At 45.0% G+C, this 12,179-nt stretch overlaps 1 protein-coding gene across 9 annotated transcripts in view; it reads left to right on the top strand.

Moving 5' to 3' along the window:
* Positions 1 to 4,475: 4,475 nt before the first annotated feature.
* Positions 4,476 to 12,179, top strand: part of LOC129625366 (zinc finger protein 791-like) — a 39,832-nt gene continuing 32,128 nt past the window's right edge. For 3 of the 9 annotated variants that reach the window (XM_055543622.1, XM_055543608.1, XM_055543600.1), the window contains exons 1-2: positions 4,476 to 4,684; positions 7,955 to 7,999. In XM_055543622.1, coding sequence (XP_055399597.1) covers positions 7,982 to 7,999 — 18 coding nt within the window. In that variant the 5' untranslated portion in view covers positions 4,476 to 4,684; positions 7,955 to 7,981. The remainder of the gene's footprint in view (positions 4,685 to 7,954; positions 8,000 to 12,179) is intronic. The other 6 variants (XM_055543591.1, XM_055543614.1, XM_055543607.1 and 3 more) reach the window with 4 other exon arrangements.

The raw sequence follows: 12,179 nt of genomic DNA, 5'->3' as shown, positions 1-12,179 counted from the left end.
TGCATTGCAGCCAAAAAAACAAAAACATTATAAAGGAATTCAATGAACAACAGTATCACAACAAATTAGATAACTTAGATGAAATGGACAAATCTCTAAAAAATAATACATTCTACAGAAAATAAGAAAAAAAAAAAAGGATTTTCTAATTGTAACAAGTGACGTGGTTGAATTACTAACAAAAAAACTGCTCAAAAGGAAAACCCAGACCTAAGTGGCTTCACCATCAGATCAGATCAGATCAGTCGCTCAGTCGTGTCTGACTCTTTGCGACCCCATGAATCGCAGCACGTCAGGCCTCCCTGTCCATCACCAACTCCCAGAGTTCACCCAGACTCGTGTCTATCGAGTCAGTGATGCCATCCAGCCATCTCATCCTCTGTCGTCCCCTTCTCCTCTTGCCCCCAATCCCTCCCAGCATCAGAGTCTTTTCCAATGAGTCAACTCTTCGCGTGAGGGGGCCAAAGTACTGGAGTTTCAGCTTTAGCATCATTCCTTCCAAAGAAATCCCAGGGCTGATCTCCTTCAGAATGGACTGGTTGGATCTCCCTGCAGTCCAAGGGACTCTCAAGAGTCTTCTCCAACACCACAGTTCAAAGGCATCAATTCTTCGGCGCTCAGCCTTCTTCACAGTCCAACTCTCACATCCATACATGACCACAGGAAAAACCATAGCCTTGACTAGACGGACCTTTGTTGGCAAAGTAATGTCTCTGCTTTTCAATATGCTATCTAGGTTGGTCATAAGTTTCCTTCCAAGGAGTAAGTGTCTTTTAATTTCATGGCTGCAGTCACCATCTGTAGTGATTTTGGAGCCCCCCAAAATAAAATCTGACACTGTTTCCACTGTTTCCCCATCTATTTCCCATGAAGTGATGGGACCAGATGCCATGATCTTCGTTTTCTGAATGTTGAGCTTTAAGCCAACTTTTTCACTCTCCACTTTCACCTTCATCAAGAGGCTTTTGAGTTCCTCTTCACCTTCTGCTATAAGGATGGTGTCATCTGCATATCTGAGGTTATCGATATTTCTCCCGGCAATCTTGATTCCAGCTTGTGTTTCTTCCAGTCCAGCGTTTCTTCTCCAAAACATTCAAAGTTTTAATGACTTTTCAGAAACCCTCCCCCCAGGTAGAATCAACACAACACTTCAGACTCATTCTATAGGACCAGTATTACTCTGATTCTAAAACCAGACAAAGATATTGCCAAAAAAATCAAGACAGCAATTTTCCATGTGAAAATGGATACCACCCAAAAATCAACAATACTAAAGAATGCAGTCTGGCATCTTTAACCACAACACGATTAAGTTGGATTTACTTCAGGGATGGTGCTGCCCACCAGGCTCCTCTGTCCACGAAATTCTTCAGGCAAGAATACTGGAGTGGGTTGCCATGTCCTCCTCCAGGGGGCTTTCCCATCCCAGGGATCAAACCTGTGTCTCCTGTGTCTCCTGCATTGGCAGGCAGATTCTCTACCACTGAGCCACCTAAGAAGCCCTTCAGGGATGCTGCCGCGATGCTGCTGCTGCTGCTGCTGCTGCTGCTGCTAAGTCGCTTCAGTCGTGTCCGACTCTGTGAGACCCCATGGACTGCAGCCTACCAGGCTTCTCCATCCATGGGATTCTCCAGGCAAGAACACTGGAGTGGGTTGCCATTTCCTTCTCCAATGCATGAAAGTGGAAAGTGAAAGTGAAGTCGCTCAGTCATGTCCAACTCTTAGCGACCACATGGACTGCAGCCTACCAGGCTCCTCCATCCATGGGATTTTTCCGGGCAACAGTACTGGAGTGAGGTGCCATTGCCTTCTCCGAATAAAATGTATTAATACAGTAGAAAGCAAAAATGGCATGATCATCTCAGTAGACTTATAGAAAGTATAATTCACCCTCAAACAACATGGGTTTGAACTGCACATGTTGACTTGTATGCAGATTTTTTCCAAAGAATATACTGGAAAAAACTTTGGAGATTTACAACAATTTGAATAAAAGCTTGCAGATAAACCTTGTAGCCCATGAATACTGAAAAAATTTAGGAAAAGCTAGCTATGTTGTGAATGTATTAAAAGTAGATACTAGTCTATTTTGTCATTTGCTTCCATGAAATATACATATATCTGTTATAAAAAGTTAAAACTTATCAAATCTCATATACATGTGGCCCATACATGGCACCATTCACAGTTGAGAGAAGTATAAGCATGTAGTATCAAATCATAACTACATAAAAATAACTATAGTATATACTCTAGTTTTGTAATAAATTTTTTTTTGGCTGTGCTGGGTCTTCTTTGGTGCCTGCCAACTTTCTCTAGTTGTGGTGAGCAGAGGCTACTCTCTAGTTGCAGTGCACAGGTTTCTCTTTGTGGTAGCTTCTCTTGTTGCAGAACACAGGCTCTAGAGCACAGGCTTCAGTAGTTGTGGGACCAAGGATCGAATACGTGACTCCTGCATTGGCAGGCAGACACTTAACCACTGGACCACCAGGGAAGTCTTACTGTAATAACTTTGTAGCCACTTCCTGTTCTTGTGGTGAGCTCAAGAGGTGCGAGTATCCATAAAATATCATGTGATGCTAATCATCACTTGAGCAGTTTGTGTCTCTCCAGTAAATTTCGTATGGCAGTATAGTGTTCTCTGGTGGTTCTTGAGTCTTTTTCATTGTGCTCAGTGCAACACTGTAAACCTTGCTTAATACCACAGGATCCATAGGAAGTGCCACTAGTGATGCTGGAAGTGCTCCCAAGAAGCAGAGAAAAGTCATTGTTGTCAAATGCAAGCTTATACTGCTCGCTGCATGACAGGCCAAGAAATCAAGAGACAAGTTGTTGGAGCAAGGAATAGCAACTTTATTCAGAAAGCCAGATGACTGAGAAGATGGCAGATTAGTGTCCCAAAGAACTATCTTCTCTCACTTAGAATTCAACCTGCTTTTGAATTTTTGAAAGGGTTGGAGTCAAACATTTCCTGGTTCTGATCAGACTCTGAAGGGGATGTGTTAATTTCTTCCTTCCTGAAGCCATTCACAGGTGACCCTGATCAGAACGTTTTCTGTAAACTAGATATTTTAGCTTAACGCTCACTACACAACCCAGGGTTCCCAGAGATGAGCCATTATGTATAATTTAAGCTTTATAGGCAACATCCCTTTAGTGATTAACTTGTTCTGATCAGGATGTTTTCTGTAGCTAAACAAAGGTATTTTAGTTTAATGCTCCTTACAGGTGAAGGCAATGGCAACCCACTCCAGTACTCTTGCCTGGAAAATCCCATGGACGGAGGGGCCTGGGGTGCTGCAGTCCATGGGGTCGCTAGGAGTTGGACGGGACTGAGCGACTTTCACTTTCACTTTCACTTCACAGGTGAAGGCAGAGTTCCCAAAGATGGGCCCTTATGTATATATTATATTTGTAGGCAACATCCCTTTAGTGGTTATTGTTATTTAGTCCCTCAGTGGTGTCTGATTCTTTGTGACCCCATGGATTGCAGGATGCCTGGCTTCCCTGTCCTTCACTATGCCCCAGAGTTTGCTCAAACTCACATCCTTTGAGTCAGTGATGCCATCCAACCATCTCATCCTCTGTCACCCTCTTATCCTTTTGTTCTCAATCTTTCCCAGCATCGGAGTCTTGCAGGAAATGTGTATTTTACCTCATAAAACTTTTCAGATAAATTCATTAGAAGTCTTGAACCTGTATGTTAAGAATATCAAAAGTTTTCAAGTGTATGGTTCATTTCCAAAACTTTTTATTGTTTCTTGTTATATTGGTGACAATAGTAACTGAATTGCCTTTGGGATATCATAGTCGTTTACATTTCAAAATCTCTAGGCACATACTACGAAACTAAAATTTCCTTCTCACATAACATGTATACTTGAGAGTATTTTTGAACACATCACACAACATCTGGTTGATGGGACAAGAGTCCAAATTCCCAGGCCAGGGCTGCAGGGTTCAAACTTCCCACCAGACAAGTGCTTGGAAGGCCATGGGATTCTTTAGCTAAAATACCACATGTATGGAGAGGGGGAAAGGGATGGGTGTACGCCTTGATGCTGTCAACAAAGATAAAAATGGAGCCAGAAGGTTTATTACACATGGTGAGGATATTTTTCAGTGTGTTTGAAATCGAGTCATAGTTATCAGTAGCTCCGCAGTCTGTGCGAACTATTTTCCCAATGGAGGAACCCTCAGACCCTCTTTTTCCAGTTGGCCTGCTCTTGCTTTGGACAAGAACGTCGGCTCTTCTGGGATCTGACTCTGGAATTCCTTGTGCACACCTGTGTCCCCACGTTCTGAAGTATCTGAGGAAGTTGCCACTGTCCCTCTAGGACAAGTAACAAGAGTGGTTTAAAAACAAAAGTCCCTGGAGAGGGGTAGGTTTCCACCCACCTGCAGAAGCTGATTCTGCTCAGCCACGTGGCCTCTGGACCCATTATTACTCAGGATAAAGGGGGCGTTGCTTGCGAACTGTCCAATCAGGACCGCAGCAGGGGAAGATGGGTGGGGCCACGTCCCGCAAACAGTGTGGTCGGTGTCTCCTGGCACGCTCTGCGTGGAGTCTCGCCGGCGTTGAAGCAGCTCAGGTTAGTTCGCTGCAGCTTCATTACCGCTATGAGCTGCGGAGGCCGCGTGAGCCTAAGGAATGACGCCGGAGAACCCCAGAAGGCGTGAAGTGGTGAGTGTGCTGGGCCAGATGTCTCGGTACAGGGAGGCGGGACAGGGATGATGAGAGACAGTCGGCATCGGCGGGACCGCCTCCCCGTGCGGTCCACTCCAGGGTTTGTTGCCTCGAGTCCACCTAGGGGCGCCTCTCAACCTCCTCCACTCCGGCTCCCAAAGTGGGCGTGGGGCCGGCAGCCGGGACCTCCGGCTTCCCGTCCGGTCCCTGCAGGCGGTAACTTTAAGCCCGGAGCCTTTCTGGGCAGCTTTGCCCGCAAAGCCCCACGTCTCCTCCAGAATGTGTGGTGACCCCGGGGAGGGTCATCAGGGGACCATCGTGATCTGTTCTCCGTGGCTTGTGCGTGGGAGGAGTTTTGGTGTATGGGATTCTCCAGTCCCTTCTTTCTACCCAAGGGGGACCCGTTTTCTCCTGAGTTTTCCAAGTTTGGAGAGCAGGGTTTCAAATCCTGAACTCTATCTCCCCAGATTAACTCTTCCTACGACTGGCAGTAAATCCCTAAATTTCCAAGATCCCTCTCACATTCCTAAAGCCAACTCTCTCTCTTCAGTTCACAGCATCTTTATCAACTATTTGTCCTTCGTGGTGTGTTTCAAACAGACATCATATTTTAATTGTCTGTTCTTTCTCTGCAGAGTTGCGAGTGGCTCTCTTTTAAACATTTATATTTGCTGTGTATATTTTCCATGAGAGGAAAGCTGAGGATAACCACCTGGAACCACGTTGTATGAAATCCTTGTGCTTCACTTCCCAGGATCTCTCCTGGGTGCAAACATCCTATGGGAAATCTTTTCGGTGGATTTTCCCCTTTGGAAATGTTCCTGGGTATTCTTACCTGTCAGTACTACCCCTCCCCTGGTCTGTCACCCTGGAAAGATTTATTCATTTATGTAAGCCTCAGTTATTAAAAAAATTAAAATTTATGTAACCAGTGGAGATTGAAAGATAGTATAAAATATTTCCAGAGAGGCAAGGAATAGGTGAACTTCAGGGGGAAAAAAAAAAATGCTCTTCTGTTACATTGGTTGTATTAAAAATTCTTGTTTCTCTTTTTCTTCCTCCCCGGAACAGGCGTAGTAATTTTCTGAAGTCTGTTTTTGTTTTGGGTTTTTTTTTTGTATCAGTTTTGGGGTTTTTTGAGGGGGTTCCAATGCAATTCCAGGGCTTAGGCTTGAGGTGTTCAAGTACAATTTTTTATTGAAATGAGTCGAGGGATGAATTGGGAGATTGGGGTTGACATCTTTAAACTACTATGTATAAAATAACTGATAAGAGTCTACTGTATGGCATAGGGAACTCTCCTCAGTACTCTGTGGTACCCTAAATGGAAAGGAAATCTAAAAAAGGATATGTGTATTTGTATAACTGATTCACCTTGCTGTACAGTAGAAACTAACCCAATATTGAAAAGCAGTTATACTCCAATAAAAATTAATAAAAATAAGGTAAAATAAAATGTTCTAGAGAAATTAAACAAATAAGATTATTGAAATATAGTTGATTTACAATGTATTTAAGGAATACAGCAAAGGGATTCAGTCATATATATACATGCATATATGTATATACGCATGTATATATATTATTTTTTAGATCTTTTTCCATTATGGGTAATCAAAATTGAGTATAGTTCCCTATGTTCTACAGTAGGCCCTTGATGATTATCTGTTTTATATATAGAAGTGTGTATATTTTAATGCCAAACTCCTAATTTATCCTTTCCCCAATTACACGTTTATAAAACAATTTCTTGCCATGGAAATAATAATTCACATTTTCCGAGAGTAGTAGATACTTATGGGTTTCTTGTTGACTTAGAAGAATATAATTTTCTTCCCTCCTTTCTACATAAACACCAGGTTTGTGTGATTTTGCTGGAATCACAGCTCACACCCACAGTGGAAGGAGCCCTTAAGCTGAGAGAAACAACAGAGCCCTGGAAAGCTGGGGATACAAGTGCACATGGTGCAAGGGGTTTGTGGGGAGAGAAGAGAGGATGTGGTGACTCCCTTTTGAAGTTGTTAACATGGTCCCCCCAGAGCTGTTTCGAGTCATAGGTTGGAGTTTTGCATTCACAGTGTAGCTGTGCTCAGAGTGTAATTTGTCTACATTGAGAAAGTTTGTGATAGTCAGGAGTTCTGAGTCCTGGTTTGGGTTCCTGCATGCGTGCTCAGTAACTCAGTCATGTCTGACTCTTTGCAACCCCATGGACTGTAGCCCACCAGGCTCCTCTGTCCATGGGATTCTCCTGGCAAGAATACTGGAGTGGGTTGCCATTTTGTCTTCCAGGCGATCTTCCCAACCCAGGGATGGAACCCGAGTCTCCTACATCTTCCTGCACTAGCAGGCACCTGAGCCACCTGGGAAGCCCCATGTCCTGGGTTAGGGGTCACAAATTTGGGAGTTCATCTGAGTCAGAACCTTAAATTGAATTCTGCTGAGTCTTCTCACTGGGGGGAACAGATGCCTGAGAAAGGGAGTGGTCCCTTTATTCCCTAAGGAGAGTAGGGCGTGTGGCACTCCCCGGGTTCATTCCTGTGGCTGCTCCAGTGCCCCCACCCTCCTTCACCAGGGACTGACCTGGTCGAGCAGTTCTGTCTTAATCAGGAGAACCTGCGTGCATGCTTACTTAGTCATTTCAATTGTGTCTGACTCTTTGCAACTCTGTGGACTGTAGCCCGCCATGCTCCTCTGTCCGTGCTCTAGGCAAGAATACTGGAGTGGATTGCCATGCCCTCCTTCAGGGGATCTTCCGGACCCAGGGATTGAACCTGAGTCTCTAATGTCGCTTGCATTGGCAGGCAGGTTCTTTACCACCAGTGCCACCTGGGAAGCCCCCCAGGAGAGCCTGCTGCTGCTGCTGCTAAGTCACTTCAGTCGTGTCCAACTCTTAGCAACCCCATGGACTGCAGCCTACCAGGCTCCTCCGTCCATGGGATTTTCCAGGCAAGAGTACTGGAATGGGTTGCCATTGCCTTCTCTGCCAGGAGATCCTGGCATGAATTAAATTTTCTGAGTGTGGCTCTGTCTGTCCTGTAGGACTCAGGCTGCTTATCTGTGCTGATTCCAGTGTTTGTGGTTTTTTTCCTTTGGATTCTTCTATCCATTAAACAGTGCAGTCCTTTGGCTCTAACTTCCTTTAACACTTTGTAATTAATTCCCTGTGTGGGAAATAACATTTTTAGTTTCTGGGGCTTTAAAAAATCAGAGATGATGTCAGTAAGGCAAGACAATTGTGGAACTAAATAGAATCTTTGTTCCTTTTAGGGAAGAGAAGCTCAAGATGTGAGATGAATGTGCTTACATTTTCAGGTATGCGTTTTCTTTTACATCAGTGTTTGTGCACATCTTTAGAGTATATTGCAGGATTTCCTGATGGCTCAGTCAATAAAGAGTCTGCCTGCAATGCAGGAGACCTGGGTTCAATCCCTGGGTTGGGAAGATCCCCTAGAGAAGGAAATGGCAACCCACTCCAGTATTCTTGGCTGGAGAACTCCATGGACAGAGGAGCCTGGCGGGCTACAGTCTATGGGGTCACAAAGAGTTGGACTCGACTGAGTGACTAATACTTAGAATATATTAAATTTTAAAAGGCTATAGCAGGGGATTCCCTGGTGGTCCAGTGGTTAGGAGCTTTCACTGCCCAGGCGGGAGTTCAGTCCCTGCTCGGGGAACTAAGATCCTACAAGCCATGCACTGTAGCCAAAGGAAAAAAAGCTAAAGCAATGGAATTCTATCTTCACTGATGTGAGGACAGCTAATCAAAGCTTACATCAGGGAGAGACATTAAAGAAGGAGAGGACATTTATATACCTAGGGTTGATTCATGTTGCTGTATGGCAGAAACCAATACAATATAGTAAAGCAATTGTCTTTCACTTAAAAATAAATTTTAAATAAAAGCTTACATCAATCTTTGAAAATTCTACTGTGTTTAAAGAACTAAACCCAAACCCTTGTTGCATTATAATGTTGTATTTATTCCTGAAAATACTTCTCCCCCCTCCTTGATGTGAGATACAGAGAAAGTGCAAACTGGGATGTACCTTAACCTTTTAGTTAGCAAGGATGTGGCAGTTTTCATTCTGTATGGTTTATACTTTTGTAGCCATTAGTGTTTAAAGGAGCGGCTGTGGTTTCCTACGTATTGTTTAGTCCCTAAGTTGTGTCTGACTTTTTCTGACCCCATGTACTGTAGCACACCAGGCTTCCCTCTCCTTCACCATCTCCCGGAGTTTGCTCATGTCTATTGAGTCAGTGACGCTATCTCACCATCTCATCTTCTGCTGCCCTCTTTTCCTTTTGCCTTCAGTCTTTCCCAGCATCAGAGTCTTTTCCAGTGAGTCAGCTCTTTGCATCAGGTGGCCAAAGTATTAGAAGTTCAGCTTCAGCAACACTCCTTCCAATGAATATTCAGGGTTGATTTCCTTTAGGATTGACTGGTTTGATACAAAAGTTAAAATTAAAGACAGGTTATGAAATAGTAAAACATGGTATATATATTTTTCTCTGCTTGTTTTCAATAAACCTGCAAGATACAAAGCCTAACTTAAGCAAAGTAACTGCCCACCTGTCCTGGCCCCCTCCAGCTCTGTTACTCCAGCCACTGCAGATACACAGTTCTGATCATTTCTTGAGCTTCCTGTTAGTGTTTCTTTACATAAAAACAAGCCATTGTGAATGCATATTTTTCATACCAATGTTTGTCCTTGTAATGAATGGTCAGACTCCATATTTTTAAAAATTTTTTGAAATATAGTTGATTTACAATGTTGTTAATTTCTACTGTACAGCGAAGTGACTCAGTTATATATATATTCATTTTCACTATGGTTTATCCCAGGATATTGAATATATTTCCCTGTGTTAATATAGTAGAGCTTTATTGTTTAACCATTCTATATATCAGGGGTCCCCAACCTCTGGGCCTGATGATCTGAGGTGAAGCTGATGTAGTAATAATAGAATAGTGTCCAATAAATGTAATGGGTTTGCGTCATCCCCAAACCATCCCCTTACCACCACTCCACTGCATGGAAAAATTGTCTCCCACAAAATCAGTCTCTGGTGCCAAAAAGGTTGGGGACCACTGCTATGTATAATAGTTTGCATCTGCTAATCCCGGACTCCCAATCCCTCTCTCCCCCACAGCCTCTCCCTCTTGGCAAACACAGGTCTGTCCTCTGTGTCTCTGCAGACTCCACATTTCTTTGAGGTTTGCTGACAGCTTACGCCTTACCCCTCTCTCTTCCTGCTGTGTCCACCCCGGACAAGCTGATGACAAAGTCTGTAGTCCTCTGGCATTAGCTTCATGCTCCAGCCACACAAGCCCCTGTCTGTGTGCAGAACCCTTGTCCTGGCCCCACCCCAAGATTCTTTGCTTGACCAAAGAATATTCTGACACTGAACCTTACCCTGGGCCTATCTATGTAGTTCCTTGCAAAATCCAGTTTTAGCTAATAAGTAGTTCCTTAGCAAGTCCAGAAAGCCCACTAATAAGTCAGTTAACCCAGAGGTCCCCAATTCCTCATATCTGATCATTTTCTGTGTCCAATTGGGTTCCTATGCCCCACCACCGCCCCTCAGGTGATGTGTGCTCACCCTGACCTGACTTCAGTAAGAATCCTGTGAGGTCAGTGTATCCAGACCCACTAATCCCTGTCTTTCCTTCAAGTAAGTTTCTATCCACTGACCCCAAACCTTGCTCTCTGGCCATGATTTCCCACTTCGACATGCTGTGTTCTGAGCTGAGCACAGTCTTATTTCTCACCTGCTGTGAAATCTCAGCCCAGCAGTCTCCATACCTGTCCCAACAGTTCTGGATGAAATCTGCTTTATCCTGTTTCTGTCATTGAATGGTTTTTTTCTCTAACACCCCCTAGCCATGATCAAAACCCAGGCCAGGCCCCCTTTTCTTGCTTGCTGAAGCCATTTCAGCGCTACTTGAAAGGCCAGCCCTACCTACCCCCTAAGACCTCAATTATGTGGGTTATAGGCTTTTAAAATTTTATTTATTTTCAGCTACACTGGGTCTTCATTGCTGCATGCAGGCTTTCTCTAGTTGTAGCAAGTGGGGGCTACTCTCTAGTTGCTGTGCACAGGCTTCTCATTGCGGTGGCTTCTCGTTGCAGAGCTCAGGCTCTAGGGGTCATGGGCTCAGTAGCTGTGGTCCTGTGGCATATGGAATCTTCCCAAATCAGGGATGGAACCCGTGTCCCCTGCATTGGCAGGAGGATTCTTAACTACTGGACCATCAGGAAAATCCAGCTTTCTTTATATGTGGTTTCTTTTTTTTTTAATTTTTTGGCCTCACCGTGTGGTATGCGGGATCTTAGTTCCATGACCACGGATCGAAGCTGTGCCCCCTGCATTGGGAGCACAGGGTCTTAACCACTGAACCACCAGGGAAGTCCCAGTCATGGACTTTTTCCTCCTTGAGTGTGTGTGTTTGCATGACACACCAGCATCAGTCTCAACGTGGGAACCAGACCACTGTAGGTGATGATGACAGTTGGCACCGTGAGCAGCATGGCCAGGCATGATGCACCCCTGGAGGTCTGTCTTCTCTTGCTCTGACTTGCTCACCTGCTCTGCGTTTTGTTGGCTGCTGGTGCTGAGGGCTGCTCGGTGCTGGTGAGCTTGTGCTGGCCGCTGTGCTGCCCTGAGTTCCATTGTTGACCCCACCAGGCCTCAGTCTTATGTTCAACAGATGAGCATGGCAGTTTCAATTCCTTGGCTTTGGGGAGCAGTAGTATCTCATTGGGCTTCCCTGGTGGCTGCCAGAACCCACCTGCCAATGCAGGAGACGGGTTTGATCCTGGGTTGGGAAGCTCCCCTGAAGAAGGAAATGGCAACCAAGTCCAGTATGCTTGCCTGGGAAATCCAGGCAAGGAAATGGCAGTTGCAAAAGAGTCGGACACGACTTAGCGACTAAACAACCAAGTATGGAATTGGGCTCTCATCAAATTAGTCCTGGGTCGATATCTTTGCCAGGATCTATCTGTGTGTTAGAGTGAAGCTGTGACAGAGGCAGGGTTGGCTGGCCCTGATATACCCCAGTGAGGGGTGGGAGAGAGGGACTTTGTGCTGTGCAGGAGGTGGTTTCAAGGAGTGTTGCTCCTGAAAGAACAGTCATTTGAAAAGAGAGAGGGACTTCCCAAGTGGTCCAGTGGTTAAGACTCCCAGCTTCCACTGCAGCGGGTGCAGGATCAACCCCCTGGTTGGGGAACTAAGATCCCACATGCTGTACCATGCTAAGTTGCTTCAGTCGTGTCCGATTCTTTGGGACACTGTGGACTGTAGCCCACCAGGCTCCCCTGTCCATGGGATTCACCAGGCAAGAATTCTGGAGTGGGTTGCCATGCCCTCCTCCAGGGGATCGTCCCAATCCAGGGATTGAACCCCGTCTCCTGCATTGGCAGGGGGGTTCTTTACCACTAGCACCAGTGTGGCCAAAAATTTGAGAGAGAGAGAGAGAGAGAGAAGAGAGGGC

This window comes from Bubalus kerabau, chromosome 1, assembly GCF_029407905.1.
Source record: "Bubalus kerabau isolate K-KA32 ecotype Philippines breed swamp buffalo chromosome 1, PCC_UOA_SB_1v2, whole genome shotgun sequence".
NCBI lineage: Eukaryota > Metazoa > Chordata > Mammalia > Artiodactyla > Bovidae > Bubalus > Bubalus kerabau.
The sequence above is the reverse complement of the archived record's forward strand: the minus strand, read 5'-3'. Positions and strand labels throughout refer to the sequence as shown.